This window comes from Syngnathus scovelli, chromosome 3 (genome assembly GCF_024217435.2).
Source record: "Syngnathus scovelli strain Florida chromosome 3, RoL_Ssco_1.2, whole genome shotgun sequence".
In the NCBI taxonomy this organism is placed as follows: Eukaryota; Metazoa; Chordata; class Actinopteri; order Syngnathiformes; family Syngnathidae; genus Syngnathus; species Syngnathus scovelli.
This window is the reverse complement of record NC_090849.1, coordinates 11,173,019-11,196,567: the sequence shown is the minus strand read 5'-3', so window position 1 is coordinate 11,196,567 and position 23,549 is coordinate 11,173,019. Positions and strand designations below refer to the sequence as shown.

General features: G+C 39.2%; 2 protein-coding genes and 3 non-coding genes across 6 annotated transcripts in view; 2 read left to right on the top strand and 3 right to left on the bottom strand.

Moving 5' to 3' along the window:
• Window positions 1–1,837: 1,837 nt before the first annotated feature.
• On the top strand, window positions 1,838–16,174 carry zgc:110329 (uncharacterized protein LOC550500 homolog). Its single transcript, XM_049763718.1, has 8 exons — window positions 1,838–2,173; window positions 7,316–7,501; window positions 8,892–8,966; window positions 9,078–9,173; window positions 10,161–10,277; window positions 13,083–13,133; window positions 13,667–13,783; window positions 15,047–16,174. Exons 1-8 carry the CDS (start codon window positions 2,087–2,089, stop codon window positions 15,380–15,382), a joined length of 1,065 nt encoding a protein of 354 aa, XP_049619675.1. The 5' UTR covers window positions 1,838–2,086; the 3' UTR covers window positions 15,383–16,174.
• Window positions 16,175–16,610: 436 nt separating this feature from the next.
• trnak-cuu (transfer RNA lysine (anticodon CUU)) lies at window positions 16,611–16,683 on the bottom strand. Its single transcript has one exon. It is a non-coding gene; the product is annotated as a tRNA-Lys (tRNA).
• An 86-nt stretch (window positions 16,684–16,769) lies between these two features.
• Window positions 16,770–16,842, bottom strand: trnak-cuu (transfer RNA lysine (anticodon CUU)). The gene has a single exon. It is a non-coding gene; the product is annotated as a tRNA-Lys (tRNA).
• A 296-nt stretch (window positions 16,843–17,138) lies between these two features.
• On the bottom strand, window positions 17,139–17,211 carry trnak-cuu (transfer RNA lysine (anticodon CUU)). The gene has a single exon. It is a non-coding gene; the product is annotated as a tRNA-Lys (tRNA).
• A 4,902-nt stretch (window positions 17,212–22,113) lies between these two features.
• Window positions 22,114–23,549, top strand: part of slc4a5a (solute carrier family 4 member 5a) — a 36,231-nt gene continuing 34,795 nt past the window's right edge. For both annotated transcript variants that reach the window (XM_049763543.2, XM_049763542.2), the window contains exon 1: window positions 22,114–22,264. The gene's annotated coding sequence lies outside the window, so the exon portion shown is untranslated. The remainder of the gene's footprint in view (window positions 22,265–23,549) is intronic.

Below are 23,549 nucleotides of genomic sequence, written 5' to 3'. Positions count from 1 at the left end.
AAATCATGGACACGGCCAGAGTCGTCTTGACGCTTCACTACTTGATTGTATCTTATGTTTTGACTAATGCTAGACGCCAGTTTTTGATTACTACTGATTACTACTGTGCTCTGCACAGAGGGAAATATTTTGCCTAACAAAGAAAGAATGAGGTACGACAACGTATGTCCAAGATTGGAGAAGAATGTTCACAGGAAGGTCACGTGGAGATAAAACCAGCAGGTGCCAGAGGGAGCCAGCCAAGGACTCGGCCAAAGATGATCGCCATGGCCGAACGACGGGATGGAAGACAACAGCCCCCCACGCACACCGAATCGCCCATAACCAGCACCCACTCCCATGGCGAACTTGCCCCACCCCAAAGACTCATCACCCATCAATCTCGGCCCACAATGCGCAATTTAATATAAGCTGATCAAAGAACCTTGAACATTGCCTTTTCTGAATGGAGACTTTCTGCTCTTGAAGGGGCCAGCGCTGTATTGTACTTTCCTGAAAACAGAGCTTTTTGAACAAGAATTGTGATTGAACTCAACCAACCTGTGTAAGTCTAATTTCTGCTTCAGTGTCTTAGCATTTTCCTAAATCTGAAGAAATCAAACGAGCACGCAGTGAGTAAATTGGATAACAGGTGATTGGCAATGGCTTTTGCCGTGAGGCGCAGATAACGCGCTCCCTAAATTGTGGACAAAATCCAACAAAGGAGTGAATGGTTGAGTGAATGACTGGTCAGCTGGGATAGGCTCCAGCAAACCAGCGACCTTTGTCAGGAAAAGTGATTCAGAAAATGGACGGATGGACATATTTTCATTTACATTAGGTTTGGCGGTGAACAGCATACAAAACATAGAAACAAATTTACTATGAATGAAACATTGCGATAAGAACGTAGGGGTAAACTGATGTATTGGCAGAAAACCCAAGCCATCCAAAATCTATTCAGGAAGCCCAAACCTTAGAACCTAAAGGGAAAAATAAAAATATAAAACAAATAAAAATATAAAAATAAAATAAAATAAAGTGCCAACTGTAATTTTATTGACATAGTTATGAAGGTCTAACTAATGGCACTTTGAATCTGAAATAATACCGTGCATGTAAATGTACCAATGCAAGTCCAGTATTGATTGTAGATTCAGAATAATAAGATAGGAAAAGCAGTGACCTCAGGATATAAACAAATCTGAAAAGAAAAACAACTCCACACTGATAATCTCTTGGGGGTGAACCTGACACATGGCCAGCTTTGAGACGGCATAAACCCATTTGTAAATACGTCAGTCATGAGCATGCCAAATATATCTAACAAGCGGTGGCAACAACTGGTGTAACTTGAAGCAAGAGCGCTAGGGATTAGTTTTGCACAGTGGCTGAAAAGTAATCCAGTTCCTGTAATATGACTGATGTTTTTGTTCGCACCAAAATACTATATTCGATATTGGATGCATACTGACATTTTGATTTTGTTTTCTTCCCAGTTGTCTACCTATTTATGAAACTTAAAAAGAGTGTGCTGTGATATATATATATACTGCGTATGAATGTCTTTGTGTGTGCGAATGTACAGTCAAATGCAAAATTATTAATAATTAATAATAATTTCGGGCTCGACTGTTGGCCTATCCCTGTCACAAAGATAGTCACCCGTGGGGTATGAATAATTTCAGGCTTGACTATATACACTATCGTTCAGAGGTTTGGGGTCACCCAGACAATTTAGTGTATTCCATGCACAAGGGTTTTCTACATCGATTAGCCATCTAATACAATTAGCAAACACAATAGCAAACATTATATCACGAAAATAGCCTGTATTGTAGAACAGCATTGGTGCACTGGCCCTTTAAGGATGAAGTCAAAACAAAGCGTATAGGAGCCGGTTGCACGGAAGTAGTTTCGTTTCAATCGTCTGCGAAATGACATCTAATACATTTTGAAAAGAAGAAAAGAAACGTTCACTTCTTGAACATGTTTATAGCGGTGTAATTTGGTCCATTTGTTTTTATAATCGGTAATTAAGGAATTCGGGAACTAAACGAAAGGTAGTGAGCGTGCTACCTAGCTAGCTTCAACAACACAAGCGGCCATGCCTCCCTATTCTGAATTGAGGAAAAGCAATCACTTCTATTACTTCATCAAATTTACCCTGAATATCTATTCGATGCTGTTTTCGGTAAGTTGTATTTATTCTTATTTAATTCACCTGCGATTAATAAAATAATGACGTTAAAGTGGGTCTTAAATTGTAAACGCGAACACCCAGAGACACACCCAGACTTCGTTTAAGAATACCTGAATTTAAACTCCAGTCTATACATGCATCATTATGCAATTCAAGACCAATAATTGGATATGCTAAAACATTAGGATGGATCAACATAATATTCGGCATACACTAATAAGTATTACTGCCTCTCATTTGGCCACACTATTCAATTGTATCCCTGCTTTCTATGAAACCAAGGACCCTATTGATAGGCGGCTTGAGTGCTGTATGACAGGTATAAAATGCTGTAATAGCGATTAAAGATGCTGTATTGAGTAGCAAATATGATCATGTTTCTCTAAACTCTATAACGAATCAACAACAAGCATGTCGTTCTGTATATTTACTCTTTGTTAATGTCAACTGAAGTTGCTACATTTTCTAAAGGGATTTAGTACAGGGATGCAAGCTAGCTGCAAACATGACGTTTCACTACATATATTCCAACTGCAACCCCTTGCCTTTTGGAAAGGGGGGAAACGTTTCAATATCATTTATTGTCGGGTAATGCACAGTATGAACAGCATACAAAGTTGATGCTCGTGGAATTTGGTGTCGTAGCTTCACACCTCGTTCACCGCCTATTGAACAGCACGGTGGTGCAGGGCGTTGGACCCTCTTAAAGGGATCAATTATTGTTCTGCCGATACAAAAATGACAGCGGCACGTGCATGCTTGGGGTATTTGCACACTAACCAGTTCATACTAATAAACATGAGCTACTGTGTAATAGCACATCATGCAACAATTAGCCTCTGTGGTGTTATATTTTACAATTGTGTTACAAGTTTGTTCAATAAGCTTAGTGTTGCAGGCCACAACATCAGGGGTGTACACACTAGTTCAGGGGTCTTTTGCTAAAAGAGCTCTTAAAAAAAAAATGCCGTTTTGAATTGTATTTTTATTGTTTCATTGTTCGGCTCGACAATGTTTAACTAAATCGTGTACTTAATGTGTTGAATTTCAGTGATATAGAACTGTGTTGCATTGTACAGAGGTCTGACTAAATATCTCCCCCTATTTACTTAACTATTTAAGTGGCAAGCATTTTCACAAAAGATAACCTCTAGAGTAGTGTTTCCCAACTTTTTCTCATTCAAGGAACACATTTATTCAGAAAATCACACACCACCAACACAAATCTTAAACATGTGCATGTTCTACATTAAAATTCGTTGTATAGGTGGAAAAAAAGTAGATGCTTTTAATTGTATTTCTTTTTTCTAATGTAAGTGAAAGTTTTTAAACAATTAGACAGTGTCAGGAATGAACTTTTGGAGCTGATTGTGATTAAAATCCAAAAGAATCAACTGTGTTTACTGTTTTAAACTAGCTCCATGAACTTTGTGACAATAAGAATAAAGTCACATTTTAAGACCCCCTGCTGTTGTGGCAGCAGCTGAGTGGTTATCACAGTGAAGGTGGCACGACTTGTCTGTGTTCTTTATGTTAGTGTAAAATGCACAATAAATCCAGGTTTTACTGTCGAACTACATGCTGGGGTCTCCGTCAGTCTTCAAACACACCACGGCCGTCAGAGCGTCACTGCTATTGATCGCACACAGCAGCTGATCCACACACATCAACTGAACATGTGCCGATGCACACGACTCAGACTGACACAAGAGGAAAAGTCAAGATTCTCAGATTAGCCATGCACGATTAACAAGTGGCTGATGAGGCGTACGGACACCAATTGACACAGGCCGCAGTGTATGACCTGTACGTGCCTGAAAATCTGCACACGCGAGACTGAAGAGTTGAATTTACGTGATAACAAATGTCTTTATAGGGAGCATATTGTAAGCAATTGGCACACTTGCCTTTTGTTCACATTGATGCGCTCTTGGACATTATTTAAGGTACTTTAGCTCTTCTACCATGGGTAAGTACATTTTGTGTTTAAATGGTGTTATTTTGTTATGTTTAATTTATTTCAAGTTTGATTTTTGTCTTTCTTTTGACTCATATCAAGCTATGTATTTACCTAATTTTGTAAAACAGCACACTTTGATAAGTACCGTTTGTGAATAAATAAAAAACAAGTTTGCATCTTCTTCATCTTTGGTAGCAGACACACGCTGCCGACAACATGCAAATGCCAGAGTTTGCGTTGTGAATTTTTTTCTGTTTATAAGAAATATTTCATCAGGCATTTTCTATTGATTGCCTATCAATCACGATACGTGTTGATATTGAATTATTGCCCAGTTACGGTGAAGAAGCTGAGCCAAAAGGCAAAGATCTTGATTCACTGTTCTACATTCCTACCCTCATCTATGGTCATGAACTGTGGGCCGTGACCGAAAGTGCAGGATCCCGGATACAAGTGGCTGAAATGAGTTTCCTCTGCAGGGTGTGTGGGCTCTGTCATTCGAGAGGGACTTGGAGTTGTGCTGCTGCTCCTCCATCATGAGCCAGATGAGGTGGCTTGGGCATCTTATTAGGATGCCTTCTGGAGGCCTCCCCAATGAGGTGTTCTGGGGTGGGTCTCACCGGCAGGAGACCTTGGGGATGACCCAGGATGTGCAGGATCGCTAATTCTTGACTGTGTATTAATATGTTTTAAAAGAATTGTAGTCATCGAAAGGCTCCTATTTATGACAGTGAAATCAAATGTTCTTCTGTTGGATGGTAGAAAGTACAATCAGCCTGTGTATCCAACTGTTGCCGTTCATCCCAGAGAATGCATTGAGCTTGTCCGAGCCCCATGAGTGGACGCCCGACCTCCAGGTCCCTGTTTACGAGCCTAACCTTGAGGCAAGCCACGTACGAGCTAGGAAAAATTCCATTAAGGGTTCATCATTATCATTAGGATCTTTTGAACCATGCTCTCTCTGGTCTTTCAGCTCTAGACCTGTTTTCCATGGGTGACCCTTCAAGGGGCATAAAGCCCCAGACAACTTTGCTTCTAGTATAATTGGGAGGCACAAATCCCTCTACCACAATAAAGTGACAGCTCCTTGAGGATACATAAATAAATAAAGATTATCTCATTACCTGTACTTTGCCCAATTTCTTCATCTGATAATGTACCTGATTATCATGCATCTACACAAGATTACTAAAAATGACTTCCTGACCAAATGGACTCAATGATAATTATCTCATTTTACAGAGCTGGTCCATGACAGAAACATGGCCCCATTGTTACACCCTTCCATTACGTTTAAACCTGTTAGACTTAAACTAGTGTAAAATGTTATTGTCCTTGGAGACCAACAGTGTTGGTGGTAATGTGTGGGTGTGTGAAAGAATATTACAAAGAGGAGTAGTTCAATGTCACCTTTACATGTGTGACAGAATCGTACATTTAATTTAATATCAATTCCATTAACAAATTACTCCTGTGAGCCATCACCTTAACGTGGTGGACGAACTTGTGTATTCCAATCATCCTCGTAGCTAAGTTGTCTGGGGCTTTATTCCCCAGGGTGACACTTGGTAAACCGGTCCTAGATGAGGGACCAGACAAGTGATCACCATGATGAATAAAATAACCATCTTTCTCGATGGGGGTCACCTGGGTAGCACTTTGGAGCCAAGCCAGGAGGTGAGTTTCAAAGGCAAATGTCTGGCCTGGCTAAGTCTGAAAGGAAACCGTGGGACCTCTTTCTGATGGTCTCACCTGCTGTGATGAAGTGGACATAGAGGTCAGTTGCAATGTGAGTTGGGCTTTGGATAAAGCCTGGGACCTTGACAGTCCGTTCCGGAACTACAGAAGCTGGCTCTAGGGATGTGCAATGTTACCTCCCTGGAAAGCAAGGAGCCCCAAGCTGGGGAAGAAACGTTCCAACTACATCGACATGCTAGGTTGTGGATCAGAGGATATCCTCCCCGTCTTCGAATGAGGGAACGTGCCCCTCCTGTTGAGGTTTGGACAATTTCAGGAAAAGATTGATTGGCAAAAAATATCATATGTGGTGGGTATTGGTTGTCATTCTACCATGTCAAAGTTGTCACAAGTTTATGTCTGAAAGACCTTCTGAATGAAGGTAACATCTGTCACGATGTTTGAAGTTAATTGCTGGGAATGTTGCAAAGACTGAGAACTACTAATGTAGTACTCATACGCCATATACCCTTTAAAAGAACTATTTCAGCCTTTGTTGTTGTTTTTTTTGTGTTGATCTAAACTTTATGTAACATGAAGTGTTACTGTATGAATGAACTTAAACACACATGCACAAGGAGGCAGTGTGAGCCAAGCGTTAAACTGTAGTGTTTGGTGTTAAAGATATGGATGCCCCATGTTGTTGCAACTATAATTGTATTTTCGTCCATTGTACATCGTAAAGGTCAAGACAGTAAAAGCATAGTTGCTGTGAACACATCTAAATGGCTGTCTTAATAAGTGGCAATACATTTTTATTACTAGAACTGTGACAAATTGGATGCGCAATCATTGTTATTTTTAACCAGCGTTATTTTGATAATGTTCACGTTACAGTATATTTATAACATGGCATCTCCTTAGATTATGTTTCATTTAAGACATGAATTCCAAATGTCACGCGTTTGCCTCGTAATCAAAGGGTTGGGTGGAATCTTTCTTTGAACCTTCCAACGTGGCATCTGCACCTTCTCTCTTTGCTTGTGTGGGTTTTCTACAGATGCTTAAGTTTCCTCCGAGATTCCAAAAACATGCACTCTTGCTTGCATATTACAATGCATGAGAAACCTAAGCCGAAAGGTTGACTGTCAATCACATGACACTCACAGAGACAGCTAAGCATTCAAATTAAATTCAGCCCATCAAGCCTTTCGATTTTAATTTATGTTAGGGCTGAATTTTTGTTAGTATGAAAGTTCCTTTTTGCAGTCATCTAATGATGCACATTAATTGTTTTTTGACATAAACAGTATTTCTTTGTATTTTTTCAAATATGTCAGTATAAAATCCTGAGATGCATCACTGTTTGGCTGCTAAATTACATACAGAGACAGCAATACTTTTTCAAAGAGCAAAGAAATTCTTGCTGCAATCCTAACAGCACATTGTAGAGTAATTCTTGAAAGTATGACAGAAACCCTCTTCTTTTTGTCCAGCTGGTGGGTCTCTGTGTGCTCTGTGTGGGGGTGTACGCCGAGGTGGAAAGGCAGAAAAACCGAACGCTAGAGGGTCTCTTCCTGGCTCCTGCAGTGGTGCTGATCCTGCTGGGTCTGGTAATGTTCACAGTCTCACTTGTGGGCATGGTTGGCTCCCTCAGAGATAACAAAACCCTGCTGCACATGGTAAGAATGTTAAAGATAAATCATGTATGTGTCTTTTCTATTGCACAGTTATAAGCAGAGGTTTAGAGCCAGACAGCACAGGCAAAAACATCGTTACAAACAGTACAGTCAATCCTCTACATATGAATTTAATTTATTCCAGGACCTACTTCATACGTTGAAATAGTTGTATGTTGGATCAAATATTTCCATAGAAATACACTCTAATTCGTTTAATTCGTTCCACAGCAAAAAACAACAACAATGACCCCTTAAATACTACAGCTAATTACACATAGCAATAAAACAAATGCATTATATAAGAGAAAAAAAAAGAAATACATTACAGGGAAATAATAATAAAAGCGGGTTTTGATTGTCACTGTACTTTAGCGACACATACTATGTACATACGTTCCGTAACTTACTGTAACTTACAGTATTTGAAGTTCAAACTAAATTAGCTTATTCATTTTTTGTTTTATATATTTTTTTTCTATATATCACTTTTTGATTTTATCCAACTTACATAACATGTAAGACAATATATGGCGTTGGCCTTCTCACACATGATCGTTTCAGTGATCGTTTTGCCAGCAATCTACTTGTCCTTTGTCCTTACAAGCAAAAGCCGTTCCATCTCTTCCAAGGCAGGGCTGCGACGTTTAAAAATGATGGTGCTCCTCTTGGATGGCTTGACCGCTTTGAGGGTTTCCTTCTGCTTAATGATCATCGAAATTGTTGACACGTTTTTATGGCCATATTGTTTCGCAAGATCACACACACCTACTCCGCGCTCAGGTGTTCTTATGATTCCTTGTGTTAATTGAAAGGAAATCATCACCTTCCTTTTTTCACCACTACTATTGTTTGCGTTATCCTTCTTGGGATGCTAAATGATGTCATCTCGACATGCCGCCGTCAAGCTGGCTAACCATGATGACGTCATATGTTGAGAATTACTTCGGATGTTGAATCAAATATTTGATCAAATTTCAAATCGTATGTTGAAAAATTCTTATGTTTAAGCAATCACATGTAGAGGTTTGACCTATTACTACCACTAATGCAAAATCACAAATGTCAAAATGCAGTAGATGTAGCATTAAAAAATAAAGATGCAAAATGAATTGTCAGTTTACCAATTGTGAGCCTACACTCATCTGAAATGCAAGAGCTGTATCAAAAATTCTACAGTGTCAGTTTTAAAGTTTCAAATGCAAACAGCCAAAATAACGAACATATTGTTATTTAATGTCACTGACAATTTCAGTGAGTATTTTATTTTCAAATTATGTAGCTCCTGCTGGATCTCATTAGATTCATAGGAGTACCTTGTGGCCAGTATGTTTGTTGAATATGTTTGCAAAGTGATGTTCCGTGTACTAATGCTTGTTCTGTGCCTCCACAGTTCCTCTGCGTTCTCTGTGTGTTGCTTCTTCTCCAGGCCGTCGCCCTCATTATCGCTCTCATTTTTGAGAAGAAGGTAAACTGGTGGCAGCAAGTTTGATTATCACGTCTCTTCACAACGAGCTCACGATGGCTTTTTGTCATTTGTCATCATTCACTGACCTTTTCATGGTGCCATTGGTTCCAGACGTCTTCCCTGTTTCAAAGCAGCATACGAGAGGGAATCAAACATTACTACGACGACCTGGACTTCAAAAACATCTTGGATTACGTGCAAGAAAAGGTATATAGAATTATGGATTTACTGTATGAAAGTAAATGATGAACATGGGAGTGATTTATGACTGAGTGCATATTGAAGGGCATGTTTTCAATGCATTTTACGGAACGAGACAGAGACTATACAGTACGATGAAAAGCAGCATCAGAGAATTGTCTTGTTTCCAGTGTTGCTTTGAAAAGTTTTGAGTTTATTTTTTTTATTTTTATTTAAATAAATATTGCATATCCTGCTACTTGAGCGCTCACTAGTCAAAACGAATCCTCAGGTAAAATTTCAAAATGACAGCACCCTTGAACATCATCAATATTTCTCATTTATACAACTCGCATTGGGGCATATTCTCCCGTTTGCATTTAAGTTAGCGTCTTTTGCGCACTTTCAAGGCTCAGCGATTCATCCATCTAGGATTCTGGCACACCCATCGTGCATAACTTGGAAATAAATAAATCAATCAATCAATCAATCAATCAATCAATCAACTTTTATTGGCCAAGTTTGTCCATGCCAAACAAGGAATTTGAATCCAGTTGATCTCAGACTCTTTACAACATTTAAGTGACTGACAACATTCAGGTGACTAACAACATTTAAGTGGCAAGAGCAGGATGTTATTGCCCCTACTTAAATTCTCATAAATGATATGAGGGGTCATTTAGCCACAAAGAGTATGAGTTCTATGTTTTAATAACTACATAACATTTGACAATTCATGTTAGTGTGGGATTTTCTATTTGTCCTACGTTTTCTATTTGAGTATTAAATGCTGAAATGGTATTGGTGCTATTAATGCTTCAACTTGGCAATGCTATGTATACAGCTAGAGAACTTGAGTTGTCCTTCAGTGTTTGAGAGAGGTCTGAGCCAATAGTTTGATTTTATCATCTTTTATTCCATTAAAATTTCATTTGCCATCACACACTGAGCAATTAGTTTTTCAAAATCGGATGCATAAAGAAGTCAGTCTCACCAAATTGTTGCTTGGTCCAGTTTTCATGTTGCGGAGGAGATGAATATAAGGACTGGGGAGTCAACCAATACCACTTCTGTAATGGTACCGGTCCACTCGCATGTGGAGTTCCATATACCTGCTGCGTCCGTCGTGAGGTGAGTGTTACTCCTACATCGAACTGCCATAGGGTTGTATATTTTGAAATGAGAGTTACAAACAAAAACTGGTCCTGCATGAAAACACACGATATCAGCACGTCCCATGAGACTCCACTGGTGAGCATTGAAAAGACAAACTGTTGACTCCGTGATTATAAAACCCAGCACACAGGAGGCGCCATTGGCACTCGTTGCCGTCACCATTAGAGCCACGTGTGGGTTTTTTTCTTGAGGTTGGCGCGGAGTAGCAAACATGCTGGATACTGGTCGCTCAAAAAAAATATGAAGAGCGGGTGGCGCCAAGGGCTGATGGCAATTAGCACCAATGGTGCCTTGTGTGCGCCGGGCTTTAAGAGGAGAAATATGACAGTGACTGTCGAAAGGGACAAGCAGCTAGGTAGGTGGTTTCTACGCCTCTGCAGATCAATACAGTATTTATTATACTAAAAGACAAAAGCGCTGTAATGCAAAAATCAATCTTTGTGCATAACTCGCCATCTGCCCTGTCAAGTATGGTCTTGTACGTCTGTAAGCTCGATGGTTGGGTTGGTCAATGCAACCATGTCTGGGCTACCTAAAAATATTCTTATTATATATAATAATAACAATATTGCATGATTATTAATTGAGGTGAAACGATTAATCAATAACTAACGCCCATATTAATCAATTACTTTTGATATTCAATAAAATGTTTGGATTTGTTTTTTAAATTTAAAAGTGTACAGATGCTCAGAATGTCAGCTTCTCAACAGTGAAGATCCAATCTTGTCTTTAATTTTCAAATGGGCCTATTGTTTGGGGGAAAGAGCAGATGGCCTTTTCTGAGTTCAACAATTTGCATACATTATAATAATGTTTAATGATTCAGAAATGTAATAGTCAATTATGATGGGTCTATGGCTTTTCATGCTAGTCATGGCTAAAACATGTCAGTGGAAATAGAAAACTAGTGCTTTAATTTGCTAATCACAGCTTGACCTGCCGTTACGAATAGTGCTAAATGCCCTTCAGTCTTCAGAATGCAATATGGCTCCGCTGCACTAATCATGGTGTCACGAACAGATCATTTGTCAAGTTGCGAAGAACCAAATATAGTTCATACACGTGAGCCTCGATTTTACACGCTTCGATTCCACGCAACTTTCTGTCTAACGCGGAATCCCAATATTTTTTGTCATAAATACATTTTCAAGTATTTCAAATGGATGATATAAGGACCGTACAAAGCTAAATGACTAGCGCTAGCGATTTAATGAATATCTGTGACAAATGTAAAGGTGTTTGAGTGATACTGTTTGATTTTTATGACTGCTTTATTGCAGTGTTACGGATATCTAGGATTGTTTTTGATTTGAAAAGAGGGAAGTTCTCACTCATATGTCAAAGAGCGTGGCCGGACACAGTAGTAGAATAAGTGGCTGCTTTATTCTCTCTTCCATCCAATTCACATAGCATCAAAATGACTTACTCATTCCACCTGATATTGTCATCTGCGTATTGATTCTCTTTTAAGAAAATGTCAACTGACTTCGATGTGTGTGGAGAATTCAAGGTGATGGACAGCAAACGGGTGCCCAACAACATGCCGACCTAAATTAACATAACAAAGGGCCCCTTTGGCTGCCTAAAAACATACCTTTCTAAAAAAAAAACCAAGAGTTTCTGTACAATGGGCTATATATATTGGGCTTAACACGATTACCAAATTCTGGACCCCAAAGTCCGCATAAAATCGAGATTTAGGTGTATTGATACATACAATATTGCTAAAGAAATGTTCAGTGTAAGAAAGTTATACACTGTGTGTGTACTGTGTAGGCCTCAACAAATTAGGTATTGTTTCAAAAGTCAAAGTCAGCTTTATTGTCAATTTCTCCACATGCCAAAGACACACAAAGAAACCGAAATTACGTTCCCCCCTATCCCACGGTGACAAGATATGGCCCACAATAGACAATCAAGTAAACAAGTAAACAACAACGTGCTGAATAAATAATGAATAAATAACACAACAATAAATAAATAAGAGGAGCAAAAAGGAGCAAGTGAGCGTACAGCAGACAGTCCAGAAAATAGCGCAACAGTGCCGCACGCTACGCAGAAGGGGGTAGCGAGTTCAGGGTCCTAACAGCCTAAATGCTTTCTGTAATGTCATTTTCTACCGAACTTGAACTTATGATACCATTTGTCGAAACATTCACATCCTCAATTGATATGATACACAGCATGATTGGCCTCATATTGGTTAGGCCTTTTTTCCCCCTTCACTTTATTTCCCATTGGTGAAGATAGCAGCAAAATAGCTTCTACTTTATCACTGTAAAAAGAGACTTTAATTATTTCCAAGTCCGTATCGTACAGCCAGACATGTTCTGGTATATAGCCTTCATTTCACTCTTGAAATGAAGCGGTAATCCTTGAGGGGCTCCTCTGTGCTCTCAATGACAGGTATCATCCTTGTTCCTCCCCTCAAAGCGCTGATACGGACTGTGGAAGTGGCGCAACTACGCTGAAGCAATAAGGAACAGTTGCCTGTCTGACACTCACAAGCTCAGACACATTGAAGCGTTTATTAGAGAGGTGGAACATGGGCCAGATTGCCACCATTATCGGTTTTCAGCTATCACGGCTGCTGTTTTCTAGCACACAAGTTCATGCTCTAGCAAGCAGGTGTCGTGGGCGCCCAACCTCTCTCTATTCCCCCAACACCCCCATGTAAGAGTAGCATGCCACTGATGCATTATGTCCCCACATTTTGTGTCTAGTTTCAGACTCACTCATTATGTTTTTTTTCCACAGTTAGGAGAGGTCATTAACACCCTGTGCGGTTCCAAGGCTCTGGATAGGCAGGTATGTGCAATTGGAGATATTTGTTTCGATTCTATTGCAGTATTGTGTGGCTGCCATTAAGGATGTTTGCGCGTCACAGTTAATGAAGGACATTGACACAATAGTTTGGTTATGGGAACGCAATAGAGGTGGGAAAGACAAGCAATGTTTAAATGTTTACTGGAATACATGCAATTCTATTTAGACAAGAATGACACATTTTAGAATACCTCTTTCTAAACTGACGTGCAATGTTCTTGTGAAACGTGACAATTTGAAAATATGGTAAATATATTCGAAGAAAAGGTCTAGCAATTTGTCAAGAACATCTTTTTTGGGGGGGTTTTGAGGTCACACGGCAATTTTCATGTCAGTTGATATTAAACATTTTAAAACTTTGTGTGTGGAGGTATGCATGAAGGATCTTTTAAAGAATACCTTTTTGAGTTGTGCACCTAGCAGTTTAATCTAATACCTTTTTTGAGTTGTGCACTTAGCAGTTTAATTTTAATTAAAAAAATGTATACTCTTGTTGTCTTTTTGCTGTGCATCAGCGTGAAAGCCTGCATGAGGAGATTCACGTGCGAGGCTGCATCCACGCTGTCAACCTTTGGATGAGTGACAACATTGGAATAACTGTCGCACTCTGCTGTGCCATCGGGCTGCCACAGGTAACTTCAAGTCTAAAGCTTTTTTGCAGAATTCCTTTATGGTTGAGTTCCAAAGTTGATGGAAGGTATTTTTCTTTGGCATGGTGCCTGATTCTTTGAAAACTGGATGGAGATTTATGTAGAATAAGAAAAAATGTGTTGAAATATTTGCACTTAGATTTGATTACTGCAAGAAAACTCTTTCCCCCTCTTCTAGGTTACCCTTTCATTTATTATTTGCCTTGTACTTCGATGTTAACCGTAATAAAAGCAAATCAGAAATTAACAGACATGAGTGAAACACCACTGAAACAGTTTCTGTTAAACAAAGCTTGTCTTATTTCTCATTCAGTTTGTCTTGAGCGGTTATACAGTGGCTATAAAAGGTCTACCGTATTTTCCGCACTATAAGGCGCACTTAAAAACTTAAAATTTACTCAAAAAACCACAGTGTGCCTTATAATGCAGAGCGCCTTATATATGGATCAATTGATGAATTTGTTGATCCATACTGGTTGTACACAGTGCTCTGCCAAAATGTTAAATACGTTTTAGTACGACTAATAAATTCAAGGTCGCATCGCTTTCAGCATTACGGCAACCGTGGTCAGTAAGCTACTACTGGTCGATTGCATGACATTTAAAAAATAAAATAAAAATTCTATAGGCTAGAATCGCTTGATTGACATACATGTAAGCCTATCGGGAGGCAGTCACAGTGACTCCCCCCCTCCTTACCTCAGCACATAGACACCAAAGCTAAGAAGCTAATCAACACGTTACACATTAACGCACGCACTCACTTTTTTCTTTTAAACTAATGAAAGTTTATAACCAGCCAAAATGAGTGGGGTTGCTGGACCAAGTAAGAAGCAAAACCGAATCACTTTAATCCCATCGCTTGATTGACATACAGGTAAGCCTAACAAGAGGCAATCACAGTGAACTGCAGCAAATTTGGCTGCGCAACTATAACATAAATAACAAGTTTATCAAACCATTCATGTCACTCCAAATCATTAAATCCATCAAAATCTTTGTCCTCTGTTCCAATCTCTGTCCTCTGTGTTGTAAACATTTCCTGACTCCGAAAGTCAGTGAATGGAACTCATTGTCAGTGGTGGCGCTAATTATTCCACAGGCCTAGTGCGCCCTTATAGTTGCACCCTCGGCCAAACTATGATAAACAAAATGCGATTTATAGTCCGGAAAATACAGTATATCTATAGGTTATGGTATGTCATGCCTGTGTTTGTTTGAACCTGCGTGCGCATCTCCCTGCAGCTGCTTGGCATCATCCTGAGCTGTGTCTTCTGGAACCTTCTGGTTGAAATGAGCGAATCTGTTGACATGGTGGACTTCAAGCTGAAGAAGCTCGAGTTCAAATACAGTGAGCTTGACCTGGCCGGTGCCGGCTGGTGTATGTGTTTGCCAAGGGACGGCGGCTACTTGCCTGTTCCAGCTTCCGAGCCCGAACTAGACCCCATTGACATTCACCTGCGGAAGTTGAAGAAGCAGCCGCCTCGCACACACGCTCAGCTCCGAGAACTTCAACAGTCCAGGTCGGCCACCGGGCTGGACGAGGTAGACATAGGCCGCAAGCTGAAAAGGGAACACTGAAAGGTCTTGTCACCCTACTTGCCTTCTCGGCGACATTGTCATTGTTTCATTTTTGTTTGATTTGTGTTGCACTACTTAATGGTTGAACCTCTGCTGATTGATTTAGGGAATTTGCTCAGCCAAAGGGATACAAAGTACTTTGCCACTTTGAGTGTTCTGTTTACTAGAAATTCTGTGAACAAACTGACTGCAGCATCAGGTTTTTTTTGTCTTTGTTTATGGTGTTCATTCGTATATGATTCTCATATTTTAATTAGATTTTACCTTTGAACTTGAGCTACATCTTGTGTTGAAGCTTACCTCAGGCTGTTTCAAAGAGCCCAATTGCGAAGAGGATGAATCTTGTACCTTGTGTAAAAATCTATTGTAGAATAATGGAAGATTTTCAGTGTCGTGAAAATAGGACTAGCCCGTATGTCATGCATTTGTGACAGATGTGTACAGGTTGCTTAAAAAAATTGTTTGGATCTCAGTTGGATTTGTGTAGTCAGTGTACACTGTAAAACTGATAGTTGTGGAATAATAATGGGATGCATGTTTTGTACTGTGTATGAATTTAATTATTCGTAAAGTGAGCTTTCAATAAGGAGGTCTGTGTTTTACACATTTTTTAAAATAGTTTTTGTTATTTCCATCATTTAAGGGACAACTAAAAGGAAAACACAGCCGTACAGCTGTTTGACAGTTGAGTGTTTTAAGCTAATAAAGTTTCCAACCACTGGAGTTTCCCTCCAACTCCTGCCTTGTACCAACACGACTGCTCTTGTTAATAAACTGGAATTTGTCTACTGATTCGACTGTGATTGTATGACTTCATTCTATTATATTTACAAACTACAAATTTATACTAATTTGTGAAAGAACAAACTCATTACTGGTTAGGACTAATCCGTTGAATATGATGGGCAATATAATACAGGATTGCGGTGAAAGTTGACTTCCCCGTTTGAGGTTTTGACTCAGACCCTTTATTTACTCAGCTGCTGCATATTTTAATACAATATTTTGTAAAATGCTTGTATAATGGTGGGGGAAATTTCATTATGGCGCATTCACTAATGTAGCATAGGAGGCTGAGCCGGAGACATCAGTGACTATTGGTTTACACACATCATCTGCCAAACCAAAGAGGACAAATGTGATTGCTTATTCATAAAGTTGTGTAAAGACTTGGTGGGTGTTCTGGTATGGCAGATTCAACATTAAAACCTGGCAAGGAAGTGACAGATGCCCAATGTGGGGTTCGAACCCACGACCCTGAGATTAAGAGTCTCATGCTCTACCGACTGAGCTAACCGGGCTACTGTTCTCAAGAGTTTGTTTCTTTTTTTTTTTTATAATAGGCTACGACTGAGTTAACATTAAAACCTGGATAACAAGTGACGAACGCCCAATGTGGGGCTTGAACCCACGACCCTGAGATTAAGAGTGTCATGCTCTACCAACTGAGCTAACCGGGCTCCTTTTCTCAAGATTTTATTTCATTTTTTTTAATAGGGTACGACAGATTTAACCCGGCCAACAAGTGACAGATGCCCAATGTGGGGATCAAATCTATAACCCTGAGATTAAGATCGCCAGGTCGCCATTGTAAATGAGAAAGTGTTCTCAATTGTCTTACCTGGTAAAACATTAAATATATATTTTTTAAAAGTCTCATGTGCTACCGACTGAGCTAGCCGGGATGCTTCACTTGAACATTTGTTTAATAGGGTATGGACGGTTTAAGATTAAACCCTGCCCAATGAGTGGCAGTCACCCAATGCGGGGATCGAACCCACGACCCTGAGATTAAGAGTCTCATGCTCTACCGACTGAGCTAACCGGGCTGCCTTTCTCTTACCTTTGTTTCATTTTTTTTTTTAAAGGGTATGGCCGATTCTTCAAACCTGTCCAACAAGTAGCAGATGTTCAATGTGGGGCTCGAACCCAGACTTTATTTATTTTATTTATTTTTTTAATTAGGGTATGGCAGATTCAACATTGAAACCTGCCACCCGTCATCACATACGCTACAAAATTCTGTATAAATTATAAGCTTTAATATTCTTTTTTGGGGGAAGAACTGAAAGCAGAGCATTACTTTTATCAATCAGATTGGTGATAAAAGCAACCATTAGTGACTCTGTTGGCTGGAGAAAGAATATTCCATTCTTATATTCTTCAAATGATTAAAACACTATTTGGGGTTACATTTTTAACTACAGTGAGCTCAATCTAAAATAACACCTGATGAAGGCGGAAGAAACCGCCGAAACATGTCAGGTGAATAACCTAAAACCATTTGTTTGATATAAAAGAAACCTGTGAAGTGATTAAATAAGGAAAAACAAAATGAACTTAGTACAATTAAAATAACACCCATTGCTATATTTATGAAAGGACAGTGCATATTAAGATAACAGTACAACTGTAAAATATGCCAGCATAAGCCAAAAGGCATTGTTCTGCAGTCCTTAGCCAGATTCACAGTGGCACCCTGAAAAGAGTACAAGTCAATGGTTAATAAAGGCAAAAAGATGGCAGTGACAGAAAGAAGCTCAGTGTTGACAGGTATGGTTGTCAACGAGCCAGTGATTTATTTAAACGACATAAATTAAACTCATTGATTTCTTGTATTGTTTTCAGAATGCTATTGCATTCTTTTGAAGTTCTCCTCTGGATTTTCACTTGTGATGAGTTTTAAGGATTTTTCTTGTACTTAGTTAAAAGTTTCTCTCTCTGGAACGGGGAGGGGGGGGGGTAAGAGATTGTGCATTTGATACATGGGACTTTGTGCGTAATCATCAAGTGGAGACAGACATTTAACAGACAATTAAAAACACGTATCTTTTTCTTGTATTTGTCACATGATTGTAATGTAAAAAAAGTATTTACTGCTAAAACGTAATGTTATAGAAAAGGTGTTTGTAAATATATATGGTTAAAAAAGATCCTAAGCTTCACTGGTTGGTTGGATGTTTGATATTTACATCCATTGGATTTACTGTCTTAAATTCATCATATGGTTAAATTGTATTTTGATATTTGATGAATTTACATGAATGCATTTAAAACAGTCTATTTTTCTATTAGTGTTTAAAGTCAAAACTTTCCATAGGTATTTTCTGTGTATCTGATTTTACAAATAATATGCAAAATAGTAACTGTTGGGATTTGTTTGTTTGTCTTTGAGGTTTTTCACTTAACTTGCAGCTAACTTGCAAACTGTTAAGTACAACTGAGACCACCCTTACAGTAAATGATTGACAAGGTGGAAGAAAATCACGGGTGAAGAAAATAAATGGAAACAATGGATCAACAGTCTGGTTATTGAGTGGAATCCAGTTCAAGTTCAGTTTGGTACAACCCTTCAAGTGTGGGAAGAAGTAAAACACTTGTGCCTTCAAAAGCGGCCTAGAATTGAACCTTGAAGCACGCCACACGTTACTTTGTAGACTTGCAAGGAATAGGCCAAGGATATATTGCATGTGTGCATGCGTGCATTATGAGTTTAGTTCTACTCAGTGACGTGAATGGTTGTCTATCTTTATTTGTGACCAATGTTTGCCTGGCGACCAGTCCAGAATGTAGCCTGCCTTTCGGTCAAGTCATTTGAGGTAGACTGTAGCTCCCCATTTTTTCTGAATGAGGTAAGTGCAGTAAAAAATTTAAATGGATTGATTATTTATGCATGAGCCACAATCCTATTGAAATAGAAAATAAAAATCCGATAGAAAATGGATGGTTGAATGGATGGATTTATTTTCATCTAGTGAAAGGCTAGTGGCATTATAATGTTTTCTTTTTATTCTTCCACAAAAGCTGATGTTTTTATCTTTTAATTCTCTGTTTTTACTGGTCTTTAAGAAGCTTTGTTTCAGTGGATATCACAGATCAGCCACATTGATTGAATTTCAGTAGTGCTCCTACAGCTCCTTCTCCACCTGCAGGTTATCTATTATTCACTTTTCTTGGCTCTTCTTCCCTCATGATGACGGTTCAGGAACAGCAGATTGAATAACTACTTAAATAAATCATTTATGATATACATGAACTGCAGTTTTGTTTTTCTGTGGGTCCCAGTAAATCAGGAGTGTTACAATGTGGGCATGATTTTTTTTTTCTGTCACACACAGGAGAAAAGCACACATAATGCCAGCCCACCCTGTGAAATTCAGAACCAGTTGTCAACAGCACATTTACTGAGCGAATATAATGACATACAATATCCTCTGTTTTTGGGAAATTGCTGTGAATGGATGTGTTTAGCTGTCAGTGTTGCAGCAAACAGCAAGTCACCAACGAATAGCCAATGGGAGACTGCATCAGCACAATGGATGGGCTTTTTCATTTCATTTTATAGGATTATCAGTCCTGACATGAAAACAATACACTGGACTGAAAAGGATGATAGAAGTCAGACTATAACATTGCCACATCTGGGTTTTTTTTTTTTCACAGGCAGTGCACAGACCCTATTTTAAGAGAGGCTGCTCTTGTTAATCTGACCCAAATCCAACTTCTATTTTAAAATTACTGAAGTTCCCATGGCTGAGCATCTTTGAATGAACCTGTATTATGTTACAGGGGAAACTTGATGAAGCAACTTGCAGTTATTTTCACACTGAATGCTCTATATCGTAAGTGTCTCAAGGCCCGGGGGCCAGATATGGCCCGTCACATCATTTTATGTGGCCCGTGAAGACAAATTGTGCATCAAGAACAAATTGTCTTCACTTTAAAAAATAGAGCTATTGCAAGCAATTTTTATTATCATCCACCGTTTTAAAATATGAAGAATTTTTGCTAGTTTCTAATTTTATAACTAGTTATTCATCAGTTTGTTGTATAGCCCATACTGTGTATAATATAAGGCGTTGACAGTGATAATGGCCCTTCAATGTAAACTATGGCTGTGATGCGGCCCGCGACAAAAATGAGTTTGATACCCCTGCTCGATATGCTGTGTTTTGTAAAAAACAATTTAGTCTTTTAGTCAGCACTTTCTCCCACTTCACATTAAATAACACACATCATACGACAGCAACACACTTCATTTGCATCTCCATTTACGGTAAAAGCTCACCGGACACTCATGGTCCAAATCCATTCGATTAAAATAGATAGCACTTTCTTGGTGACGTTCCATAATTATCTGCTGAGTAAGCAGTAAGCAGCAATTAATTTTACAACATTTTTGACCCTGTGTGGACCAATGTAATTTCTCATTTTGAAATTGCAAAATGAGGTTTATGTCATTGAAACAGTTATCTAGGTTAGGGTCTTTTCTATCTTTTTGAACAAATAGAAAAACTGAAAAGAGGGACTTGCAATATTCTTCGACCCCTTTACTTTCAGTGTAGCAAACGCACTCCAAATGTTCAGTCATGATCTCTGAATTATCCAATGTTGCCTTGAATGACTAATGATGATAAATTGAATCCACTTTTCTGTAACCAAGTCTCCGTATAAATGCACCTTCACTGTGAAAGTCTCACTGTTCTGTTTAAAGCGCAGAGTATCAAAGCTAAACTGATTGAAAAAAATATTATACAATGTAACTGATTTTTTTAGATCATTTATTGTGCAGACCTCAAACATCAAAAAAGCGGTGTACGTAGTACTACAATGAAATTTGGGGAAGCTGGCTTGGATGAGGACGCAAGGCTACACAGTAGGCTACTGTTGACCTGCAGCCTGCCTCCTGATCTAGATTCGTAGCTTCCCAAAGTGTATATACACGTGATGCATGTTAAAGCCAGTTACAGATGTTGAGTGTGTCAAGCATTAAAATCAGACGACAGGCAGGGCAGGGAAGAGCAGAGCAGCGCAACAGCTGGACCAGTAAACAACATTTGTGTGCTGAAGCCCAGTCCATCCTCATGCCTTGTATGTGTCGCCATGTGTTAAGTGTGTGATTTAGAATTTTAGACTTCAATTTTTATTACAGTCCACAAGGTTGTCAGGGAACTCTACCTCCAACCAGAAGACGACTGTAGTTGAGGGCAATAGCCGGCGGGAAGAGGAGGAGGCTATCTGGGCTAGTGACACAATGTCCCGCCACAGTCCAAACCAGGGGACCAGACCCTAGTTGGCATCACCCTAGCACCAAGGGACCTTGGGCAAATCTGACACGAGGGCACACCATGACGGTAGTACAGGCACTGCACCACCTGGGGAAGAGGAGCACGAATGACCTTGATCCCCCACAGCCTCACATTGTATATGAAAGGTCAACATGAGTTGATCAAATTTTCCATGCACTGGAGTCTAGAAGAAGAGCGTTTTTTTCCATTATATCATTGTTAGGTGATATTCTTTCACAGGACGAAAGGGACCAATAATCTAGGTTACATTTTTATGTCATTTAGTCAAGTCAATTTCATTTATATAGCCCTCAATCACAAACATTAAAAAAAAAATGTCATTGTATTTATTTATTTGATTGTTTATTTATTTAAATATGCTGCTGCTGTGAAAGAGCTCACTAGAGTATGTTGGTGTGCCTAATAAAGTATCCACAATTGTATATTGTCCATAATTGTATATTGACCTGTTGCCAGAGTACAACGCGAGGTTTCCTATGACTGGATGAAGTCAAGTATATTTTCACATAACTTCCTGCCTGGAGGTCTTTGCCAGTCCTAGTTTAGCCATTATTGAACCAGCCATGAGAAAGCCGGAGAGAGAGAGAGAGAGAGAGAGAGAGAGAAAGAGAGAGTGTGACAATCAGACAGACAGACAGATTGGAAGCAAACAGAATGGAGCACTTTCCTCTTTGCTTTTTTTTATCTTATGCACAACTTTGCTGGTATTCTGCTGGTGGGTTTTCCCTGATATGACCACAAGCTACAGGTGCCATTTCTTCTTTTGCCTCAGCTGTCTTGACAACTGAACCAGGTAGGAAATCATTTTGTTATTGTATATTAAATTTTACAGTGGTGTCGTTTTTTTGTTTATTTTTTCCACTGCGCCATTGATTTTGTTTTCCCCTATTGCTCTCCCCTGTATACGCACCATGCTGGTCTATGATGTACTATTTCGTAGTGGCATGAACGGAAAAAAAGTATTTGCCATTAATAATCTGGTTTAGCTTTTTTTTTCAACATGTTTCGTAAACCGATGTTTTTTTTCAGATCAAGGATTTTAATATGGAACACCAACACAAATATGTGAACAAAATTAAAACATTCAAAGTATTATGCATTGCTTCATGCAATTTTTAACAAAATGCACTTATTGAAAGATGTCAAGCTGCATTTTGATCTGAATATATTCTCAAAGTTCTACCTTACAAACTCAAGTTGGCTATATTAAAGTTTATAAATGTTTTTTTTTTTTTTTTAACCCAAGCACTCAAACTCATTCTGTCTGACTTATTTGTATTGCGGTTGTGTTCTTTAATTTGTTGTTGTGCTTATTTTTTTTTATTCTATTTTTTTTCAGGGGGTGGTGGGCTGTTGTGTTTAGTTATTAGGTTGTTAAGAAACCCCTCGAAAACACCCACAGTTAACAAAGCAACAGAACTGTTTTGGTGAGGAATAACAGTAATGCACACTGTTTTTCCTTACACCTAAACTGATAAAAATGTTACAAATATATATACATAAAACAAAATGTGATTTGATGGACCAAACAATGCAGGCTCAAATCTTCCATTGTGTTGTTAGACCGACATTTGTGTGCGCGCATTTCTCCCGCTGCATCAGTTGAAACTATTGTTTTCAAGTCATGTGTGTCAAGGATAAAAGTTTTTCAATTGGAGCTTAAATGCTAGTTTAGTTTTTCCAAATAGTGACATTTTGAGTTAGGCCCATTATTTGATGCAGTTTAAAGTACAAAACTTCCATCCATCCATCAATTTACTGTACCGCTTAGTCCCCACGGCGGTCGCGGGTGTGCTGGAGCCTATCCCAGCCGCTATCGGGCAGCAGGGGGGGGACACCCTGAACCGGTTGCCAGCCAATCGCAGGGCAGACAGAGACAAACAACCATTCGCACTCACACCTAGGGACAATTTGGAGTGCTCAATCAGCCTACCAAGCATGTTTTTGGGATGTGGGAGGAAACCCACGCGGGCCCGGGGAGAACATGCAAAGGTGGTGGAATCGAACCCGCACCCTCCTAACTGAGGAGGACGTGCTACCCAGTGCACCACCGAGCCACCAAGTACAAAACTTCATTT